The 22,671-nt window shown below is 47.0% G+C and overlaps 3 protein-coding genes and 3 pseudogenes across 6 annotated transcripts; 2 read left to right on the top strand and 4 right to left on the bottom strand.

Annotated features, from left to right (window-relative positions):
• Window positions 1-5,600: 5,600 nt before the first annotated feature.
• On the bottom strand, window positions 5,601-10,300 carry LOC117190190 (annotated as a pseudogene).
• An 83-nt stretch (window positions 10,301-10,383) lies between these two features.
• Window positions 10,384-14,568, bottom strand: LOC108159994 (serine protease inhibitor 42Dd). Its single transcript, XM_033395839.1, is given in 5 exon segments — window positions 10,384-10,641; window positions 10,695-10,828; window positions 10,889-11,215; window positions 11,218-11,583; window positions 14,159-14,568. Coding segments are annotated over 5 exon segments (1,068 nt in total). The 5' UTR covers window positions 14,306-14,568; the 3' UTR covers window positions 10,384-10,547.
• On the bottom strand, window positions 11,607-12,876 carry LOC117190775. Of its 3 annotated transcripts, XM_033395836.1 has the most exons (3): window positions 12,321-12,697; window positions 11,873-12,263; window positions 11,607-11,780 (listed from the first exon to the last, which is right to left on the bottom strand). In XM_033395836.1, coding segments are annotated over exons 1-3 (402 nt in total). In that variant the 5' UTR covers window positions 12,322-12,697; the 3' UTR covers window positions 11,607-11,770. The 3 variants fall into 3 exon arrangements, with proteins under 3 accessions (XP_033251727.1, XP_033251726.1, XP_033251725.1); XM_033395835.1 differs by lacking the exon at window positions 12,321-12,697 and adding an exon at window positions 12,716-12,876 and having other exon boundaries at window positions 11,607-12,293; XM_033395834.1 differs by having other exon boundaries at window positions 11,607-12,263; window positions 12,321-12,703.
• LOC117190776 (serine protease inhibitor 42Dd-like) lies at window positions 12,970-13,834 on the bottom strand. 2 transcript variants are annotated; one of them, XM_033395838.1, is made up of 3 exons: window positions 13,468-13,834; window positions 13,294-13,407; window positions 12,970-13,220 (listed from the first exon to the last, which is right to left on the bottom strand). In XM_033395838.1, the coding sequence occupies exons 1-3, from the start codon at window positions 13,723-13,725 to the stop codon at window positions 13,206-13,208; spliced, it is 387 nt and encodes a 128-aa protein (XP_033251729.1). In that variant the 5' UTR covers window positions 13,726-13,834; the 3' UTR covers window positions 12,970-13,205. The 2 variants fall into 2 exon arrangements, with proteins under 2 accessions (XP_033251729.1, XP_033251728.1); XM_033395837.1 differs by lacking the exon at window positions 12,970-13,220 and having other exon boundaries at window positions 13,232-13,407.
• A 21-nt stretch (window positions 14,569-14,589) lies between the features above and the next one.
• LOC117190774 lies at window positions 14,590-17,694 on the top strand (annotated as a pseudogene).
• On the top strand, window positions 17,684-22,239 carry LOC117190194 (annotated as a pseudogene).
• Window positions 22,240-22,671: the final 432 nt, after the last annotated feature.

The raw sequence follows: 22,671 nt of genomic DNA on the forward strand, positions 1-22,671 counted from the left end.
AACAGCCGCCTCCCACAAACCCCCAAAATGAGGTGAGCGAGGGGGGATGAATTTCCAGTCGATTCCACTAGAAACGCAGAGATGTGACACAGCCGACGTATGAGGATCGCTGAGGAACATTTGCCGAAGCTCCAAAAGCTCATTTTTTGCTCCTACAAAATTTGTAGCGTTGTCTGACCAGATGATTCGAGGTTTGGGACGTAGACTTATAAAACGCCTTAATGCTGCCAGAAAGGATTCTGTAGATAGATCCCGAACGACTTCCAAATGAGTTGCTTTGGTGCTAAAGCATACGAAGACAGCGATGTAACATTTGATAGGAGGCCTGCTTCTGACTTCCGACTTGTGATAAAAGGGTCCGCAAAAATCAACGCCCGTTGTGTGGAATGCTGGATTAGTCCTTACGCGATCCGCAGGCAAGTTTCCCATGATATGTTCCCTCAGCACTGGCTTCAAACGAAAGCATCTAACACATTTGCGAATGATTCCCGCAACATATTTGCGTCCGCCAATAGGCCAGAATTTTTGCCGAAGCAGTCCGAGCAATCCTTGAGCTCCTGCGTGGAGAAACCTTTCGTGAAAGAAGATAATAATAGAGACAGTGACAGGATGTCCCTTAGGAAGCAGGATCGGGTGCTTCGCGTCGTAGTCCAATTCGGCATTTTGGAGGCGGCCTCCAACACGCAGCAATCCAAAGCTATCCAGAAATGGATTCAGTGAGGCCATCGTGCTTTTTGGGGGTAGGGCCTGTTTGCTGGCGAGGGCCCTTATCTCTTCCGAAAATTGTTGCTGCTGTATTGCCCTTATGAGCAAATGCGTACCATTTTTGATGTCGATTACGGTAAGTTGACCCTTCGACCGCGCTATGCCTTTGTCCTTGAGAATGTAGAATCGATATATGTAAGCAAAGACGCGCTGCATGGATCCGAATGAGTTTTGAAATTTGCAATCGTACGATACATCCCTTTCGTTTGAAACAACCAATGCTGCATGACGACGTTCTGGTACATCGGTCGGCAATTGCAAGCCTGCAGGCCACTCTGAGCTCTCAAGACGCAAGAATGGTGGTCCAGAGATCCAAAGGCTGCTATCCATTAGTTCAGCGGGCGTGGCTCCACGTGATATGATGTCGGCAGGATTCAACTTTGTGGGCACGTGATGCCAAGTCATTCCAGCGGTGAGCTCCTGAATCCGCTGAACTCGATTAGAAACAAATATATTAAAATTCAATGGTGATTCTCGAATCCAGGCAAGGGCTATGGACGAATCCGACCAGCAATGTATTTGGCATGGAGCTGATAATCCCTTAACTATGGTGGACACTAGTTCGGCTAATACGAGGGCAGCGGACAGCTCAAGCTTGGGGATAGTCATACTTTTCAAGGGCGCGACTCTGGATTTAGAGCATAAGAGATGACTTTGCACAATGCCAAGAGCTTCCGAACGCATGTATACACAGGCGCCATATGCTGCTTGGCTCGCATCACAAAACGCGTGCATTTCTAATCTGGCTTGCTGCCGAAGCACGTAACGTGGAAACTTAAAGTTTTTAACCATCGACAACTGCGAAGTCAGCTCAATCCAAGTCGTATGTAGATCCTGGGGCAGGCTTTCGTCCCAATTCAATTTTAGGCTTTCGTTCCATAGCGACTGCATAAATATTTTAGCTTTTGTGATGATGGGAGAGATGAGCCCTAGAGGATCGTAGAACCTAGCTAGTGTAGACAGGACCGAACGCTTCGATATTGGGCCTGCAGCGGTTCCGACGTGAGCGAAGCTAAACAGAAGATTGTCCGTGGTGGGATCCCAAACTAGACCAAGCGCCTTGGTTACTTCAGTCCCGTCATGAAAGGTAAGGAACTTTTCGCGATCCGCCTCCGATACGCCTTCCAAAGCAGCGGGTTCATTGGAACACCATTTACGTATGGGAAAACATCCTTTCGAAAGTAGCTCCTTTACCTGCTGACGAATTTTGATGACAGAATCAATGCTGTCCCCTCCAGATATGAGATCATCGACATAGAAATCTCTTCGAACAACATCAGCGCCAAGCGGAAAACGCAACTCTTCATCATTTGCCAATTGATGCATAGCACGAATTGCTAAGAAAGCGGCAGGTTTGGTTCCGTAAGTAACAGTCTCCAACTTGAACACCTGAATCTCCTCCTTCGGGTCATTGCGCCATAGGATGCACTGCACGTGCGTATCGGGATGGGAAACGCGTACACAGCGGTACATTTTGCAGATATCGCCACACAAGGCGACTTTAAAAAAGCGGAAACGAAGCAGAGTTATCAGAATTTTAGGTTGGATGGTGGGTCCAGCCATAAGCGCATCATTCAGTGATACTCCAGACGCTGTTTTGGCAGATCCATCGAACACTACGCGTAATTTGGTGGTTGTACTATCCTGCTTGTGGACGCAATGGTGAGGCAAGAAGTACTGCGGGAGGTCTGACTGCCGCGAAGCTGGCGACATGTGTCCTAAATCACGATACTCCTGAAGAAACTCCATATATTTTTCCTTAAGCTGTGCATTTTTTGCTAGCTTCCTCTCCAAATTGAGAAATCTACGTAGCGCCTGCTGATACGATTCTCCTAATTCCTCTAGACTGAATTTGGTTGGCAAACGCACGGAGTAAGCTCCGGACTCTAGGCGAATGCAGTTTGTGACGAAATGCTGTTCGCAATGAACATCTTCCTCCGAAATTGATGAGGGCGAATAATCTCCATCGACTTCCCAAAACCGCCTTACAATATCGCACAAATTAGTCTCGCAAGCGGAGATGACAGGGGGATCTTCAACGGCTGCTAGCGCCGCACGGGCTTTCTCAGAGTTTTTAATACTTCCTGACACTATCCAGCCAAGTTTCGTCTTCTGCAATGTTGGCAATTGGTCTGACAGTCGAATCTGTCCAACGCACATTAATTCGAAAAACAAACCAGCACCTATCAACAGATCGACACGCTGGGGCTTGGCGAAATTAGGATCAGCTAGTTTTAGGTTATTTGGCATTGGCCAATCCTTTGCGTCTAGGCCGAAGTTAGGCTGCATTCCTGTGATTGAGGCAGTGATAATTGCAGAGAGGAAACCGCGATAGCTTTCGTCTTGAGATTGCAGGACGATGTCCACAGCCTTGCTGGATGGTAGAATTGACTCTCCAATACCGGCGATTTTAACGTGAGACGGGTGAGGATCTAACTGCAGCTGATTGGCGAGTCTCGATGTTATAAAGTTAACCTGAGAAGCGGAATCTAAAATGGCACGACATGGAATAAGCGATCCAAAACGGCCCCTGACATATACGATTGCAGTAGCTAGCAGCACGTTTTGGCTAGGCAGAGATTTTTGACTCGAGGGGGGAGGGCTAATATATTTGCTTGCTACTAGGGCACTTGCAGGATCATGCTGGGTCGATTCCGTGCTCGGCGACGGCAACTCAGCGTCAGCGCCCGACTGCATGTGGAGCAGTGTGTGATGCTTGGCTTGGCAATTTCTACATGCCCCTGACTTGCAGCGTTGCAATGAATGGCCTTTGTTGAGGCAGTTTAGACATAAATGGCGCTTCTTCACCTCCTTGTATCGAGAAAAAACAGGGAGATCTATAAATGCCTGGCATCGGGATATGTAGTGATCGGAGGATTTGCAATACTTGCATGTTGAGCTATTATGATCGTTAATGGAGGTGATTAGGGTGCTAGGTTTACTTTCTCCCACCTGCTGGCTAGGAATTGTTACCATAGCCGATCCCAAATTTTCCAGCATCCGACATCTTGCTTCCAAGAATGAGGCCATGCTTGACCACCGAGGCAATCCTGACGTCGGCAAGTTCTCTTCCCATTTCTCCTTGGTCTTGTGGTCCAATTTCGTGCCTATGATGAAGATCAGCAACCCATCGGAAATCTCCTGCGGGGTCGCCAAGGTCTGAAGCGCACGCAAGTGCGAATTGATTTTGTCGCTGAGCGCGCGCAAGCCGATAGCTGAGCCCTTCTCCACCCCTTGCAACCCGAAAATAGCCTTGACGTGTGCCTGAAAATGTAACAGTTTATTATCGAATCGCAACATTAGCAAATTCAACGCCTTGTCGTAATTCTCCTCAGAAAGTTCCAAGGAACGAATCGTATCCAGCGCAGCACCATCTAGACATCCACGAAGATATTGGAATTTTTCGATGATTGGTATACGATGGTCTTTGTGCACCATTGTCGAGAACATCGAGTGGAATTCTGGCCAATCCATGTAGTTCCCCCGAATCGCGGAAGCTGCAACTCGGGCATTCGAGAACGGCCTATACTATTATAGGCGAACAACGATGCGTTCCCCTCGAGAGTATGCCGAGCCGTTGAATTGGCAACATTTACCGTGCGAGCCGCCATCAACTCCCGCGACAGCCTGGACCTAACCTTGACATAAACATTCGAAAAGTCCAGCCGGGCATCATGGGCTAACTGCAGGAAATCCAGCCTTTCAAGGCTCGTTTGAGCGGCATCGAAATCCGCATTCATTCGCTCGATCTGCTCTAAGCGAGCTTGAAGTTCTGCCTCATCTAACTCGGCAAGCTCTCCCTTGGTGAGAAAGCGATCCATGGCCTTTAGTTGGCGCGCGATGGACTCGGCCTTGTGCTTGTAGAAATCTACATCACTCGGCATTGCTGCGTTCGCGACATTGGTAGGCTCAGGTGCTGCCATGTTGAGGTTTTAAAAGAGTCACTCAGCACGACCGAAAAAGACACCCTGTATACGTATAAACGTGGGAACCGAAAGCAAAGGGATTACAGCTAATGCCTTTAGCTGTGCGGCTGTGCGAGCTGTCCGATTCCGCTTTGTACTCCGCTTGTGTGTATTAGTGAGTTCGCTGCACTGCCTACCGCACTGCACTGACCGAATTGTCGCGACAGAGAAATTAATAGCCAGCAATGCGTGTATGTAGGTGTATGTAAGTGTGTTTTAGCACCGAATTGTGCTTAACCGCCGAAAATTTGCTAGGGCTAACGAATGTCGATCGCGAATGATTATTAATTGACACTGCAACTCAGAGATCACGTCGGGGTCACCAAATTTTATGTGGAGATAATGTTTTTTATCCCCAGTCGGCCGACTAATTATTTCGAATTAAATAAAACTCGGCGCAGAAATAAAATTACGATATGTTCTTTAATGCGTGACATCCAAATTGCAAGTGTGGCTTGCCTGCCATTTACATTGCCGCTCCGATCGCTAAGCGCAGCTTCGCTCGGCCGACGTCGGTAGGCAGACGCAAAGCGGAGAAAGCGAAGAGCGAGCTGGCAGAGAGCGTTTAGCAGGGCAAGCAAGCGCAAAGCTTTAACAAACAAATGAGTGACATAGACATAAGTAACAAACAAAATAAGCGGCTGAGGGCCAAGAATTAGGTGCTATTTGGCAAGCAGCTAATCGGCTGGGTTCTGCTCCGAACAAACACCATGTCCACACACCTCTGTCAGTCATAAACAGGCACTTTACCACCTCCACCAAGGGGTATTCCAACAGCAGCGCTACAAAGGCCGCCACCGCATGTGTCAAAACGAACAGGACCACAACATTGGCGAACTAACCAACAAAGACCTCTGTCAAATGGTTAATTTAAATAATAAATTCACTAACCAAAGAGAAAATAGTCACGTAGATCGGCTGCCGGAAGTACCCGGCCACGACGCGCAGGACGACAATGTGCCAGAGGAAGACTTGGAAGGAGATCCGCGCCAGGGGTCGGAACACCGGCAAGGTGCAGAATCTATAGGCGATACCTACCACCAAGCAGTGAGAGATAGTTAGTGGAATAGGTTTGCTTCTCTCAACCACCCACCTCCCACTTTGCTGCACATGAAGTATACGAATCCCCCGCAGATCAGGACACACAGATTCCTGTACAGGCCCGCATAGAGGGCCAGCCACAGTGACGGCTTCTCAAAGTCGTGCCTGATGAATATATAGCCCGAGAGGAGCAGAGCCAAGGCAGCCGGAACCAGCAGCCACAGGCCCAGCTCGTACTTTCGTTGTCCGCGATAGACAACGGCATTGTTGCGCTGCTTCAGGTAGAGGGTTCCGCACACAAAGCCCAGCAGATACCCGGCCAGATAGGTGTAAAAGGGCGGATATATCTGGTAGAAGGTGTCCGATTGTCGAAAGTACAAGTAGCGATATGTCCTAAAAGGATCACATGAAACTGTAAACGGTCACAAAACGAGAACCGAGAAAACTTACTCTGGTCGCAGGTGGTAGACGGCGTCCAGTTTCAGGAAGTATGTGAGCAAGGCAGGCACACCGAAAGCCAGCAAGAAGAGAATGACGTAGATGGGTTTTACCAGCATTGGAAGCCTGAAAGAACACTTGAGTGTGTGCAGATCATACCACTGAAGTTCTAATACTTTTTGCCGATGATAATAACGATCAGGAAGAGCTCAAAGAGCTGCATGTCTGCCGCCAAGTACCAGGTTTGGTGGGAGCACTGCAAGGAGAACAGTCTTATGAGATATTCCAGGACACGCTCAGGTGAGACATAGTACCCACACTGTCCTCCAGCAAATGGTTGTTCACGAAGAAAACATTCTTCCACCAGTTCTCGCGGCAGAAGACTCGCTCGGCCTCCGTCAGGTGCCGCCAGAAGGGTCCATTCTGCAGGAGGGCCAGGAACGAGCCATTGAACAGGATCAAAGCCAGGAGCGAGGGCAGTAGTCTAAAGTACCTGTAGAAGAACACCCGAAAGTAGACTCCGATGCATTCCAGGACTTTGGGTGCACCAGCTGCCATCGGTGAAGTTCACATAGAGTAGGAAGCCGCTTATCACAAAGAAGATCTGGATGAATACGCTGCCGTTCTGGAAGATCGACGTCTCGAATCGAAATAGGAACTGCTCGTAGAACTCTGGGTTCTCAATCTGCATCGTCATGAAAACCATCAGCGTGTGGCCCAAGATCACAACAAACACCAGGGTCAGGCGATAATAGTTGCGCACCAGCGAGAAGGAGGTGAGCAGCTGTTCCCCTATTAAGATCAAGCCATACTAGTGAGAATGCACACCTCCAGTGAAGGCACTACCTACTACGATGCTGTGGTCACTGCTGATAGAAGAGGTTGCCCGCCTGGGAGTCGTGCTTGCTCAGAAGATGATCATAGAGGGTGGAGAATACAGTGATCAGCAGGATTACAGCTATAAGAGCGTAAACAGTCAGATCAAGGACATCTGTGGAATAGAACAGTGAGTGTTAATCCACTTTGGAATCTCTGTGTAGGTGTGAGATACTTGCCGTGCGGCAAGCTTTCGCCCGACTTAACTCGATGAGGCTGCGCACACGCAAGGAGTATTTCTGGCTAAATTCCAGATTCAAACAGCTATTGACCAGTGGATCGTTGAGCAGTCGCTCTGGCGCAGATCGTCCATGCACTCTGGAATAGTAGGAGCTCAGGTCCTCATCCAGGACCCCTCCATCGTACAACTGCTGAAGATCCAGTTGACAGCGCTCCAGGCAGATACCCCTGAAGAGCCGATCGTGCCGAAAGCGATGCTTGACATCACGGGAGAGACCTTCGATTTGCTCCCACAGAGTGGAGCTGGCATTCGGCACGATCTCGGCATAGACCAGGCAGTAGGTGTGGGAGTCGCTTCCCAGGCAGAGGTCGTAGTCGTCCAGCTGATACAGGGCGGGCATCCGCTTGTATAGAGTCACTGAGGATTATCCTTCCCTCGATTATCCTTCTATAAAGGCGGTAAACGGCCACTTACTATTGAGCTGGTCAGAGGAAACGATAGCCTGGCCCCATCCTAGGCGGAGGGAGGCTAGAACAACTAGAGACTGCAGCAAGCGGAGCATCTTGGGTGTGTTCCACTAAGCACTCCAAGATCAACTATTAGGAATCTTTGATCGATTGGTGATACAGAGTCACCGATTGCATGCTCATCTTTCATGCATGGGTGAGCTCTCCCAAAGGTATTTCTATAAATTACTTGGAGTTGACGAAAACAACTATTAAGTGTCGCGCGATTATCTTTATTTTATTATTTTAGCATTGAAGCTAAGTGTATCTCAAGTACCAGCAGATAGTTCAGTGCCTTCATGTCGTAAAGTACGTGTCGTACGTACCATTGAATCTGCGAGGAACTGGATTAAATATTGGCAAAGCTTTATTGAAAACGGTGCTCTTACATGCTGGGATAGTACAAATGCTTGTGTATGTTTAAGATCATTGATCTTGTGCAGTCTTAAGTTTTAGTTTGGTCTGAAGATGAGATTTAAAGTTTTAAAAATTTTCCAGCAAAGAGAACTGTCAGGTCCTTGTTTATGATGGATGCTCGGCATAAAAGTGTTTGGGATCTGGCTGGATTCTGGGGATCCGGGAACGCATCATCAACATACCTGTAGATGCAGATGACAGTAGGGTCTCGTAGTATCGGAATAGCATTAAATTTTATGGGTGTGGGTGGGTTAACAGCTCAAAGTTGTAACAATTTTCCAGAAAATAGAATTGTCTGTTTTTGTTTAATAATGGATGATCGATATATAAGCGATTGGGGCCTGCCTGGGTCTGGGGAACCGAATTAATCACCATTGTTATACCTGGAAATGGAGCAGTAACACAGGACTCGCATGCTTAAATGGATTACATTTGTAGTATAAGGAGGCCACTAGGTTATAGTCGCAATGGAGTGTGTACACAGTTTAGATCTTTGTCTGTTTGCCGGCAAAGAGAATGGTCGAATCCTTGTTGATAATGTAATAGTTAAATGGATGATCTGCATAGAATCGAATGGGTTCCGGCTGGAACATAGGCATCGAACACATCATCCTGGAAAATGGAGCAGAAAGACAGGACGCACATGATTGAATGTATTGCATTTGTTGGGATGTTAGAAAGTCGGGGCTCGCACGATTATAAGTGGAAAATGGCAGTAGTCGTTGCTTGTTAGATGAATGATTCTAAAGATGGAATTTGATTAATATATTATTTCCTCAATTTTCCACTAATTTCCAGTTGAACAATGCATAACCCTAACAAAGAAACCCGGACACAAACAAAGGTCGAGGAACTTTTAATTTACATTAAACGAGGGGGAACGTTGTGAGTTGCTGCGGACACCGCAACTCTACATTTATACCCGATACTAAGTCAGTATGGCTCTGCTCCGGCACACGCCGCTAATATTGAACGACACGACTAAGAGTGCGTGTTCTCCCAGGTGCCCTTGAAGTGGATGGCAGACCACATTCTCGCCAGGCTTCAGCAGCGACAGCTTCTGGTACACGTTCAGGGAGAAGATGGCCAGCCGGCGTGAGAATTCCACTTCTGTGGTTTCTGGCATCGTGACGTCGTGACTGGCGGTCTGGACCGGCTCGACGAACGGAGAAAGGGTGATGGTAAGGAAGAGCAGCGAGAGCAGCCAGCAAGCTGCAAGGGAAAGAGTGGAATGAGCTTTGATTTCATATGAAGATTTGTATACAATATTTATGTAATTTTTGTGGACCGATGAGTCACCTCCACAAATGTTCGTCACTATTCCACTATGTTTTGCCGTCTCGATGGGGATTTACACGACTCTTTTATCTGAAATATTTACTGCGTCCGCTAACTGTTGATTTGAGCTATGTATCTCCAGTACCGCCCCTCTTCTTTATTTTCGATTTGTTTGCTTTTGTTTTCTTTTGTCCGCTGCCCCCACGCTCTTGGTTCCAAGTGAATGGCGCTCTCCGAGTGCTCATCGATTTTATGCTTTTATATCTGGCCACACCACAACAACAATTGGTTCTCTTGCCGCTCACATCCAATATATGCATGTGAATATATCCAAAGTATAGTAGCACAAGGGGGTGCATTCCCAGAAAGCTCTCTTGGACATTATTTAATAATAGTTATAATAAAACAAGTCATTTTTTAATTTTGATGTCACAGCTGCACAAAAAACATCTATTCATTACTGCTTCTCTCTCGCATCAAACAGGTCGTCGAAGACCAGAAAAGAGGGAGTACAAACCCTTCCATAATTGTATCATGCCTATGACATCACACCAAAACTAAATAAACTGGTTCTTCTCTTGATATTTACCTCCACTGCTATTTCTCTTAGCTCTGTAACTTTAATCAACGCGCACTCTTCTCTTCTCTCGTAGCTCTCTTACCATTTAATTCCACAGGTCTATGCATTCTCCAAAGTGTACTTTTCTAGCGCTAATTAGTGCATTCAATCAACCTATTTCCACAAATGTACGTTTCATACTGACTCCAGTGTGCTCTTATCAGCCCAAGCCTGGTTCTGGCACACAGCGAGCTCCGCTTAAATATTTCTAGAATGCTGATAAGAAAACAAACCCCAATGTTTGTTTTTTTACTGTTTCGAAAATACTATCGCGTAAACAATATAACTCTATGCACCTTTAAAGATTAGAGTTGTATTCTTATTCAATTAATTTTAGAATAATAATTTATGATAGAATAATAATTTATGATAGAATAATAATCTATGATAGAATAATAATTTATGTTACACCCCAGCCGTCACGCTTCCCACAAAGAGGATGACATGAAAGAGGATTACGATCACAGATCGTATAGTGGAAGGGTCTGTTGGCGTGAAAGGCCTTTGGTCGATCCACTGGGGTGGCGGGCAGGATTCGCATTACCATAACAGCAGCTAGTGAGAGGAATGGAAGTGTTAGTCCAGTAGAAACTCCTTCGGGCACTCACCCATTGCGGTGAGTTCCCACCTCGTTGACATCTATGAAGGCTTTGTGTAACATCTGGGAGACCTTGATGGCCTCCTGGGACTCCAAAATCTGGCCCAGCTCGGCCTCGTCGCTGAATATACGCTTCATGCCCATCTAAGAAACGTCAAGGATCTTACATCGACTGTTTTTCAACAAACTATTAGCCAGGCTAACCTTCTTAAAGGCTGAGGACAACTCCTGCTCGAATTCGACTCTAAACTTTGGGATCTTGACATCAACTTTTATGAGGGACATTTCGGATGTAATAGCCTTTAAGGAGGTGGTCGGTAGCTTTTGCTCCAGAGTCTTCAGACCTGTACTTTCGTTGGGCAAAATTATAATCATGGATAGGTATGCGTATAACATTTTGATGGCTCTTGCCCCCAGTTTGGGCAGTTCCGCATACATAAACTTGTGCACAACCTTCATCATGGACACCTTGATGGGCTTGCCCTTCTCCAGGAAAAACTCCGCCTCGCGCGTATCCTCCTCATCGAACCTCAGACGCCCTTAAAGTAAATGGCATTGACTAGGACCAGGCGAGTGCTGTTGGTCAGGGCGCCCGGGCTGACAATATTCTTGATGAGCTTGTTGGTCTCCTCCTCCACCCAACTGTTGATGGTCTCCGCAGCTGAGCTGCTCCTGAAGTCGATGCTCATCGGCTTGGAGTGATACTTCTTCTCCAGAATACTGGCAAACCTCTGATTGGGCTTGCACTCCTTCATGATGAACAGCTTGTTTGCCATCTTCAGGGCCTTGCACTGCCGAAAGGCAGAGAATACAGCCTCGAAGCCATCGGCTATTTTGTCCACATTGCTGGCACTGAACCGCAGTCCCTCGTCCAGTTCCCGGGCTGTGGCCGTCCCCTCCTCTGCCCCCATGCGCACTAGTGAGAATGCACACCTCCAGTGAAGGCACTACCTACTACGATGCTGTGGTCACTGCTGATAGAAGAGGTTGCCCGCCTGGGAGTCGTGCTTGCTCAGAAGATGATCATAGAGGGTGGAGAATACAGTGATCAGCAGGATTACAGCTATAAGAGCGTAAACAGTCAGATCAAGGACATCTGCGGAATAGAACAGTGAGTGTTAATCCACTTTGGAATCTCTGTGCAGGTGTGAGATACTTGCCGTGCGGCAAGCTTTCGCCCGACTTAACTCGATGAGGCTGCGCACACGCAAGGAGTATTTCTGGCTAAATTCCAGATTCAAACAGCTATTGACCAGTGGATCGTTGAGCAGTCGCTCTGGCGCAGATCGTCCATGCACTCTAGAATAGTAGGAGCTCAGGTCCTCATCCAGGACCCCTCCATCGTACAACTGCTGAAGATCCAGCTGACAGCGCTCCAGGCAGATACCTCTGAAGAGCCGATCGTGCCGAAAGCGATGCTTGACATCACGGGAGAGACCTTCGATTTGCTCCCACAGAGTGGAGCTGGCATTCGGCACGATCTCGGCATAGACCAGGCAGTAGGTGTGGGAGTCGCTTCCCAGGCAGAGGTCGTAGTCGTCCAGCTGATACAGGGCGGGCATCCGCTTGTATAGAGTCACTGAGGATTATCCTTCCCTCGATTATCCTTCTATAAAGGCGGTAAACGGCCACTTACTATTGAGCTGGTCAGAGGAAACGATAGCCTAGCCCCATCCTAGGCGGAGGGAGGCTAGAACAACTAGAGACTGCAGCAAGCGGAGCATCTTGGGTGTGTTCCACTAAGCACTCCAAGATCAACTATTAGGAATCTTTGATCGATTGGTGATACAGAGTCACCGATTGCATGCTCATCTTTCATGCATGGGTGAGCTCTCCCAAAGGTATTTCTATAAATTACTTGGAGTTGACGAAAACAACTATTAAGTGTCGCGCGATTATCTTTATTTTATTATTTTAGCATTGAAGCTAAGTGTATCCCAAGTACCAGCAATATCTACCTCCACTGCTAGTTCTCTTAGCTCTGTAACTTTAATCAACGCGCACTCTTCTCTTCTCTCGTAGCTCTCTTACCATTTAATTCCACAGGTCTATGCATTCTCCAAAGTGTACTTTTCTAGCGCTAATTAGTGCATTCAATCAACCTATTTCCACAAATGTACGTTTCATACTGACTCCAGTGTGCTCTTATCAGCCCAAGCCTGGTTCTGGCACACAGCGAGCTCCGCTTAAATATTTATAGAATGCTGATAAGAAAACAAACCCCAATGTTTGTTTTTTTACTGTTTCGAAAATACTATCGCGTAAACAATATAACTCTATGCTCCTTTAAAGATTAGAGTTGTATTCTTATTCAATTAATTTTAGAATAATAATTTATGATAGAATAATAATTTATGATAGAATAATAATCTATGATAGAATAATAATTTATGTTACACCCCAGCCGTCACGCTTCCCACAAAGAGGATGACATGATTACGATCACAGATCGTATAGTGGAAGGGTCTGTTGGCGTGAAAGGCCTTTGGTCGATCCACTGGGGTGGCGGGCAGAATTCGCATTACCATAACAGCAGCTAGTGAGAGGAATGGAAGTGTTAGTCCAGTAGAAACTCCTTTGGGCACTCACCCATTGCGGTGAGTTCCCACCTCGTTGACATCTATGAAGGCTTTGTGTAACATCTGGGAGACCTTGATGGCCTCCTGGGACTCCAAAATCTGGCCCAGCTCGGCCTCGTCGCTGAATATACGCTTCATGCCCATCTACGAAACGTCAAGGATCTTACATCGACTGTTTTTCAACAAACTATTAGCCAGGCTAACCTTCTTAAAGGCTGAGGACAACTCCTGCTCGAATTCGACTCTAAACTTTGGGATCTTGACATCAACTTTTATGAGGGACATTTCGGATGTAATAGCCTTTAAGGAGGTGGTCGGTAGCTTTTGCTCCAGAGTCTTCAGACCTGTACTTTCGTTGGGCAAAATTATAATCATGGATAGGTATGCGTATAACATTTTGATGGCTCTTGCCCCCAGTTTGGGCAGTTCCGCATACATAAACTTGTGCACAACCTTCATCATGGACACCTTGATGGGCTTGCCCTTCTCCAGGAAAAACTCCGCCTCGCGCGTATCCTCCTCATCGAACCTCAGACGCCCTTAAAGTATATGGCATTGACTAGGACCAGGCGAGTGCTGTTGGTCAGGGCGCCCGGGCTGACAATATTCTTGATGAGTTGGTCTCCTCCTCCACCAAACTGTTGATGGTCTCCGCAGCTGAGCTGCTCCTGAAGTCGATGCTCATCGGCTTGGAGTGATACTTCTTCTCCAGAATACTGGCAAACCTCTGATTGGGCTTGCACTCCTTCATGATGAACAGCTTGTTTGCCATCTTCAGGGCCTTGCACTGCCGAAAGGCAGAGAATACAGCCTCGAAGCCATCGGCTATTTTGTCCACATTGCTGGCACTGAACCGCAGTCCCTCGTCCAGTTCCCGGGCTGTGGCCGTCCCCTCCTCTGCCCCCATGCGCACCATTGCCGCACACATTTGTATGGATAGGGGCGAGTAAATGAGATTCTTGCCGGGATTCGCATTGCTTAATTGCTCATGCAGGCCATAGCCGAACTCCTCCAGGTTCTTGGTTGCACTAGGATCTGTCATCGTTGTTTATCGGAGCAACTTCTTATGCTGGAATATAATGGATGGGTTACTCATTCCCAATATCTCTCTATAGCTTTCTCTCTTTCTTCCAGCTTTCTTCCCAGACTAGCTATCGCCTATACTACTAGAGCCTGAATCGCTCGTCTTCTGATTAATATCAGCCTAATGTTCTCTCTCTCGCGCTGAGGCACTTGCTTCCTCTCTTGGAATTTATCTAATCGAGACACAGTGCGCTCTGAGTACCGGTCTGAGTCACGATAATCACCCACACCGCTGGGCGTTAGTCAGCCCCGTACCGCCACCCGAACACCTACCACCGAGAGCTGCACTGCTCGATTCCGTTTCCAATATTTAATTATATTTCTATCTCCTCGTCGAGCAGTAAGTAAACAATCAATCAGAGCGTCGCTGGCATGGTGTAGAGACTCTGTTATTCTCACCTGCTAAAGCCAATCAACTTGTGCCTTTCATTCCCTGCAAGCAGCAATTGGCGGATTATCGGACAGCTCCACGACACAAACAAATTAAAAACAGATTCCAATTTGACACAAGTTTCCAAACACTAAGCAAAATCGAAGTTTTTATACCCGATACTCAAAATGAGTATTGGGGTATATTAGATTTGTGGTAAAAGTGGATGTGTGTAACGTCCAGAAGGAATCGTTTCCGACCCCATAATGTATATATATGCTTGATCAGCATCAATAGCCGAGTCGATTGAGCCCTGTCTGTCTGTCCGTCCGTCCGTCTGTCCGTCCCCTTCAGCGCCTAGTGCTCAAAGACTATAAGAGCTATAGCAACGATGTTTTGGATCCAGACTTCTGTGATATGTCACTGCTACAAAAATATTTCAAAACTTCGCCCCGCCCACTTCCGCCCCCACAAAGGACGAAAATCTGTGGCATCCACAATTTTAAAGATATGAGAAAACAAAAAACGTAGAGTTGTAGAGAATGACCATATCTTTAAGACTGCGGAATCTGAATTGGATCGTATCATTATTATAGCCAGCATCAAGAAAACAATTTCATTTTTTCTCGCCCTGTCTCTCTCTAAGACACACGTAGCATAGGCGGCTTTGCTTAGAGTAAAACATTAGCGCCTAGATCTCAGAGACTACAAAAGCTAGAGCAACCAAATTTGGTATCCACACTCCTAATATATCGGACCGAGACGAGTTTGTTTCAAAATTTCGCCACACCCCCTTCCGCCCCCGCAAAGGACGAAAATCTGGGGATATTCAAAAATCTCAGAGACTATTAAGGCTAGAGTAACCAAATTTGGTATCCGCACTCCTGTTAGATCTTACTATAAAACGTGTATCTCAAAATTTCGCCCCACCCCCTTCCGCCCACACAAAGGACGAAAATCTGTTGCATCCACAATATTGCAGATTCGAGAAAACTAAAAACGCAGAATCATAGATAATGACCATATCTATCAGATTGCTGAATCTGGATCAGATCAGATCATTTTTATAGCCAATAGGAACAAATCAATTTGCAGTGGGTACGCAGCGCCCGACGTCACGCTCAGACTGATTTTCTGTCTCTCTCGCACGCACTCTTTGTCGTGTCGTTTAATATTAGCGGCGTCTGCCGGAGGAGAGCCATACTGACTTAGTATCGGGTATAACCGTAGAGTTGCGGTGTCCGCAGCAACTCACAACGTTCCCCCTCGTTTTATTATCGAGTGAGGCGACTCATCATATTATATAGTACTCACATATGTCGCCCATGAGACAATTTCACATCACGATATCTATATGGGCTATATGGGAAAAAAATTTGTTAAAAGTATTGGAATGTGATTTCGACTATCGGTGCCACAACCATCCATCTATTGAACGTCTATTTGTATTCACATTTGCTGAGAAGCTCATTGACATTCGAAAGTGAAAAAATACACCAAATTTATTTTAAAAAGTGAGATAAAATATATTTTTGTACTTGCAGATGACGCTGGCCGAGGATAGCAGAAATCAGTTTTCTCGGGAACTGGTGGATGCCATCACCAAGAATGTTCTCCAGCAGAGTAGTCAGCCAGGCGTCAACACAGTCTTCTCGCCGGCCTCCATACAAAGCTGTCTGACGCTGGCCTTCATGGGGGCATCCGGATCGACGGCCGAAGAGTTGCGGAAGAGCCTGCACCTGGGACCGGGCGACAAGGCGCACATTGCCCGATCCTTTGGCGAGTTCTGGACAACCAACTGCAACTACGGCGATAGGAGACCCCTTCTGAACTCTGTGAACCGCTTGTATGTGAACGAAACGCTGGAACTGCAGCCGGAGTTCAATGCGTTTGCCTGGGACTTCTTTAAGTCCAAGGCAGAGCCGGAAAGTTCTCCGACGCTGTGGCCGTGACGGGGCAGATCAACTCCTGGGTAAAGGAGCAGACGGAAGACAAAATCAGAGAGCTGCTGCAGGCCGATGCGGTCAACCAGGACACGAGTGCGGTGCTCATCAACGCTCTGTACTTCAAGGGCAAATGGAAGAAGCCGTTCACTCCCGAGATCACACAACAGGTCGACTTCTTTTTGAATTTGCGAGACAGCGTCAAGGTGGACATGATGTACCAGGAGGACAAGTTCAAGTACGCCGAGCTGCCCCTCTTGCAAGCACGGGCCGTGCAGCTACCCTACGAGAACTCGAACATCTCCATGCTGATCATCTTGCCCGACACTACGTGCGGCATACTAGATCTGGAGGAGCGATTGAAGTCGGTAGATCTGGCCGATATTGAGGGGGCCATGACCTTGAATGATGTCGATATAGCCTTGCCCAAGCTGACCATCGAATTCGATGTGGATCTCACGGACGTACTCAATCACGTGAGAAGACGTGCCCCGTCTGATGATCCGAACTGATCTGATGTTTTTCGGTAGCTGGGGATATCGGAGGTATTTGGCAACGAGGCCAATCTGGACGGACTCTTCACCACAAAGACGGGGTAGAAGATCTCGGCGGCCAAGCATCGGGGATACATCAGCATCAACGAGGCAGGGTCTGAGGCAGCGGCCGCGACATGTGAGTAGATTTTCCCCTATTCCGGCAATGACGTTTCTAGCTAATTTCTTATGCTTACATGCTTCCCCTTGCAGTCATGAAAATTGTGCCGATGAGTCTGAACATAAGCAAGAAGCTGTTCAAAGTGGACCAGCCATTCGTTTTCTATATACGCAGCAGCCAGGCGGTCTTCTTCGCCGGTCGCGTCGTCTCCCCCAGTGATCTGAAGAGAGAGTCCATTGCATCACTGGACACTTCAAGTTCTGCTAATATTAGCCAAGAGAGTAAATAAAAATCATTTGAGAACCCACACAATCGTTTCAATTGAGCTGCAGTCAGAGCCCGCAATCTTCTACTAGCTCCCGTGTATAACACGTCTCAGAGCAATCTCCGCTCTATTCATAGGCACACTCATCGGCGAACAGTTCTTTGGAGGCAATCAAATGAGATTCTACATGTGTAAGTTGGAGGCTGAGATCAATAGCTGGCTGAGTCTAAAGTTCACGCTACCCCCATCTCGCCGCAGGCCTTACGCTCTTCGCAGCCTTTGTGGCTTGCCAAGCCTCGGAGGAGATTTACCAAATACTGGCAAAAGATTATTATGCCAGCAAGAATCTCATCATCTCCCCCTACGCCATCGATACCATCCTTAGTCTGGTCTACATGGGAGCTGCAGGCGCTACCGCCACAGATCTGCAAAAATACCTGAAATTATCGTCAGAGGACAAGCAACTGGTGACCAGCAAACGAGGTCCTCGAAGGCCTCTTACAGCCACGAGCGGATGGTTCCACCTTGAAGCTGGCAAACCGCATTTATGTCAACGATCGTTTCCGTTTGAAGGAGGAGTATAACCAGGTGGTTCGTGACGCCTTTCATGCTGATGCACAGATGTTTAGCGTCGCCGGCGGGGTGGATCCGACAGAAAGTATCAACAAGTGGGTACAGGAACAGACGAATGGCAAGATCTTGAATCTTCTGGAGCCCAACAGCCTCAAGCCCGACTCGATGGCAGTGCTACTGAATGCCATCTACTTTAAGGGTGGCAGTCCAAGTTCGATGCCAGCAACACTCAGGAGGGCAATTTCTGGGTGACGGGAGAAGAAACGGTTCCCGTTCAGATGATGTCTCAAACGGGTTACTTTAAGGCCCGCTACTTCAACGATCTCCAGGCACAAGTGATCGAGCTCCCGTACCTGAACTCCAACCTTTCCATGTTTCTGTTCCTGCCCAAGGAACGCGATGGCCTCAGAGCTATGGAACAGAAAATCTCTGGCTTCTCTCGGCATATGCATTGTATGGAGGCTGTTGTGAAGTTGCCTAAGTTCAAAATAGAGTGCGGCGAAAACCTTAAGGGAACCCTCCAAAAGGTAAAAAAAACGAGGGGGATCGTTGTGAGTTGCTGCGGACACCGCAACTCTACAGTTATACCCGATGCTAAGTCAGTATGGCTCTCCTCTGGCAGACGCCGCTAATATTAAACGACACGACAAAGAGTGCGTGCGAGAGAGACAGAAAATCAGTCTGAGCGTGACGTCGGGCCATTGCAAATTGATTTGTTCCTTTGGCTTAAAAAATTATCTGATCTGACCCAGATTCAGCAATCGGATAGATATGGTCGTTATCTATGATTCTGCGTTTTTAGTTTTTTCGAATCTGCAATATTGTGGATGCAACAGATTTTCGTCTTTTGTGGGGGCGGAAGGGGGTAGCACGAAATTTTTAGATATACGTTTTATAGGTAGATCTAACAGGAGTGAGGATACCAAATTTGGTTACTCTAGCCTTAATAGACTCTGATATTTGTGGGTGCTCCAGATTTTCGTCCTTTACGCGGGCGGAAGGGGGTGTGTCAAAATTTTGACACAAAACGGTCAACGTCCGATATCACAGGAGTGTGGATACCAAATTTGGTTGCTCTGGCTCTTATAGGTTCTGAGATCCTTGAACTCATATTTTGAAATTGGCAAAACCGACCATGAAACCTGTGTGTTAGAGAGAGACAGAGCGAGAAAGAATGAAATTGTTTTCTTGATTCTGGCTAAAATAATTATACGATCTGGTTCAGATCTTGCACTCTAGAAGATATAGTCATCCTCTACGATTCTGTTTTTTTAGTTTTCTCGTATCGTCGAAATTGTGGATGCCACAGATTTTCGCCCTTTGTGGGGGCGGAAGTGGGCGGGGCAAAGTTTTGAAATATTCTTGTTGCAGTGACATATCACAGAAGTCTGGATCCAAAACATCGTTGCTCTAGCTCTTATAGTCTTTGAGCACTAGGCGCTGAAGGGGACGGACAGACGGACGGACGGACGGACGGACAGACGGACAGACGGACAGACGGACAAACAGACAGGGCTCAATCGACTCGGCTATTGATGCTGATCAAGAATATATATACTTTATGGGGTCGGAAACGATTCCTTCTGGACGTTACACACATCCACTTTTACCACAAATCTAATATACCCCAATACTCATTTTGAGTATCGGGTATAAAAATAGTCCACTATACATGTGCCTCGTTAAACCTCACCCTTGCAGTTGGGAATCCGAGAGCTGTTTACCGACGATTCCGATCTGAGCGGCCTATTGGCAGATAAGGCCAACGGGAAGATCAGCAAATTCGCTCACAAAGCGGTTTTGGATGTCAACGAGGAGGGGGCCGAGGCCTCTGCCGCCACAAGTACGTGCGATTTGCTTATCAGACCTGATTATGGGTCTATGATTATACTCACGTACATAAATGCTTATATATTCGCTCGAGCTTCACCATGGTGCTTAGCTTCGATCATCCCTTTGCTTTCGTCATACGGGATCAGAGAACTATCTACTTCCAGGGTCATGTGGTCAGCCCCTGAGTAATCGTTATGCTGTGTACGGATGTCAAATTAAACGAAAATATTTTCAAAACATATAAACAACAAGCGGGATCGCGGCAAGGGCAGCGACACTACTTTTATACCCGGTACTCAGTCAGTATAAATGTGAACTTACGATTTAGGTAATTTATACAATATATTTTATATAAAAATATAATTATTAAAAATATAATATAATAATTAATGTGAACTCTCTCTCTTTTGAAATCTCTGCTCTTAAGGAGTTTGCCAAGGAGTTTGACGACCCGTACGTTACGAAACAACTGTACATCTCGTTAGTACGTCCTATATTGGAGTATTGTTCTTGTGTGTGGAGCCCGCAGTATAAAGAGCAGCAGGCTGTTATTGAATGCGTGCAAAAGCAATTTTTAATTTTTGCCCTTCGGAACTTTAACTGGGACTCGGGTAGAATCTTGCCACCCTACCGGTCTAGGCTAAATCTTATCGACCTGCCGTCGTTGCACCATCGCAGAATATGCAATGGCGTAATGTTCGTGCACAAGCTCCTTCTTGGGACTGTTGACTCCCAAACTCTCTTGGGTCAGATTGACTTGGCCGTTCCATCCAGACCTACCCGTACTTTTAGGCCTATCCGTCTACCCATAAGTAGGTCTAATTATGCTGATCATAAACCTTTTAGGGTTTTATGCCATAATTATAACTCCCTCTGTCAAACCCTATCCCCTGAACTGTCTCTTAAACTAATTGCATGCAATATTTATAATCATTTAAATTTAGCTAACTTTTAACTTATCTTTTTCCGCCTTTAATCTAAGTACCATTATTAACAGATAATTTGTTAATTTAATAAATAAATAAAAATAAAAGGTAAAAATTGATGAGAGATTGCGAGCTCTCTCAATTTTCAATTTTTCAACAAATTTTTCTTGAGAGATGGAAAAAACATAGATTGAGAGAGAGGAACCCCGACCGCTAGTTATGTTTTAGGACATTTTATTTTTCTTTGCAACATACTGGTTCTTATTTATTTTCATACCCGAGGGCACGACTGCAGAGGAGCTGAAGCAAGGCCTCGCATTGGAGGGAGCCGACAAGAATGAGGTTGGCCAACGATTCGCTCAGCTATTGGCCAAAGGACAAACGAAAACTAAGGAGGATGAGGATGGCGTCCAGTTCAACTATGCCAACCGTCTCTACGTGGCTGAGCGCTTCAGGCTGGCCCAGGCCTATCAACAATTGGCCGCTAAAGGCTTTGACGCAGCTGCCGAGAAAGTAAACTTCGCTCAAGGCTCGAAGGTGGCCCAGAAAATCAATTCCTGGGTAGAGGAGCAGACCCATAATCAAATTAAGGACCTCATTAGCGCCGACTCCCTCGACGCTGAGACGGTCGCCATCCTGATCAATGCGATCTACTTCAAAGCCGACTGGGTGCACAGTTTCGCCGAGTACAAAACGGACCTGCAAGACTTTATCCGCCATAATGGAGCAAGGGTCAAGGTGAACACCATGTATCAGTCCGACTTTTTCAGGTACGGCGAGCTGTCCTCTCTGAAATGCCCTACAAAGGCACGGACATTGTGTTCCTGATCATTCTGCCTCTGGAGGAGCAGGGACTGCCCGAACTTGAGCAAAAGCTTAGTGGACATGACCTGAACGTGATTAGTTCGCAGTTGCCCAGACAGATGGTGGAGATACAGCTACCCAAATTCAAGTTCGAGTTCGATGTCTCCCTGAAGCCTGCACTGAAGGAGGTGAGTATGAGTTGGAGAAGGAGGAGGATATGAGAACCGATGTGTAGCCGATGCATGATGCTTTCAGATGGGCATCGAAGCCCCGTTCGGTCCTCAAGCTAACTTCAGCTGCCTGCTCCAGACCCCGGACCCCCTGAAGATCACCGAGGTGAAGCACAAGGCTCTCATCGAGGTAGACGAGAACGGAACCACTGCCAGTGCCGCCGCAGCAGTCAAGGTCTCACTAGAGTCTGCGTTCATGGGGGAAGTACAGCAGTTCACCGCAGACCACCCCTTTTTCTTTGCCATCAAGGACGCGCAGAGCACCTAATTCTTGGGCCACGTTAACCAGCCCTAAGCTGAAGTTTTGTTGCGGTAAGTGTTTCCAATAAATTGAGTGAAACTTAGCAAGTTCCTGCGGTCAATAAATGCCATCTGATGTCAAGTGCAAAAGACAGACGAGTTGTTGATTAGTTTCGGTTGCATAGTGCTGAGGGCCACGGCCACGGCCACGTGAAAATGCTGTGGCTGTAATTAAACTCTCCCGAGCTGCAGTTGACATTGATTTGGAAGGCGGACTTGGTCTTTGTATGCTCTTGGTCGTACGCCCGCCGCCCGCCTGACAGTTTGGCAATACTGTATCAGTCCGGCAGGTGTGTACACGTATGTGCAGCGGCCCATATATCAAAGTTAGTATAGCTATCAATCCATGACACAGCAGGCAGCAAATGGAGAGAGAGAAGGAGGAAAGAAATACGAGAATCTGCTCAGGGAAGAGGAAAAGCTGGGA

Source organism: Drosophila miranda (assembly GCF_003369915.1).
Source record: "Drosophila miranda strain MSH22 chromosome Y unlocalized genomic scaffold, D.miranda_PacBio2.1 Contig_Y1_pilon, whole genome shotgun sequence".
NCBI classification, from domain to species: domain Eukaryota; kingdom Metazoa; phylum Arthropoda; class Insecta; order Diptera; family Drosophilidae; genus Drosophila; species Drosophila miranda.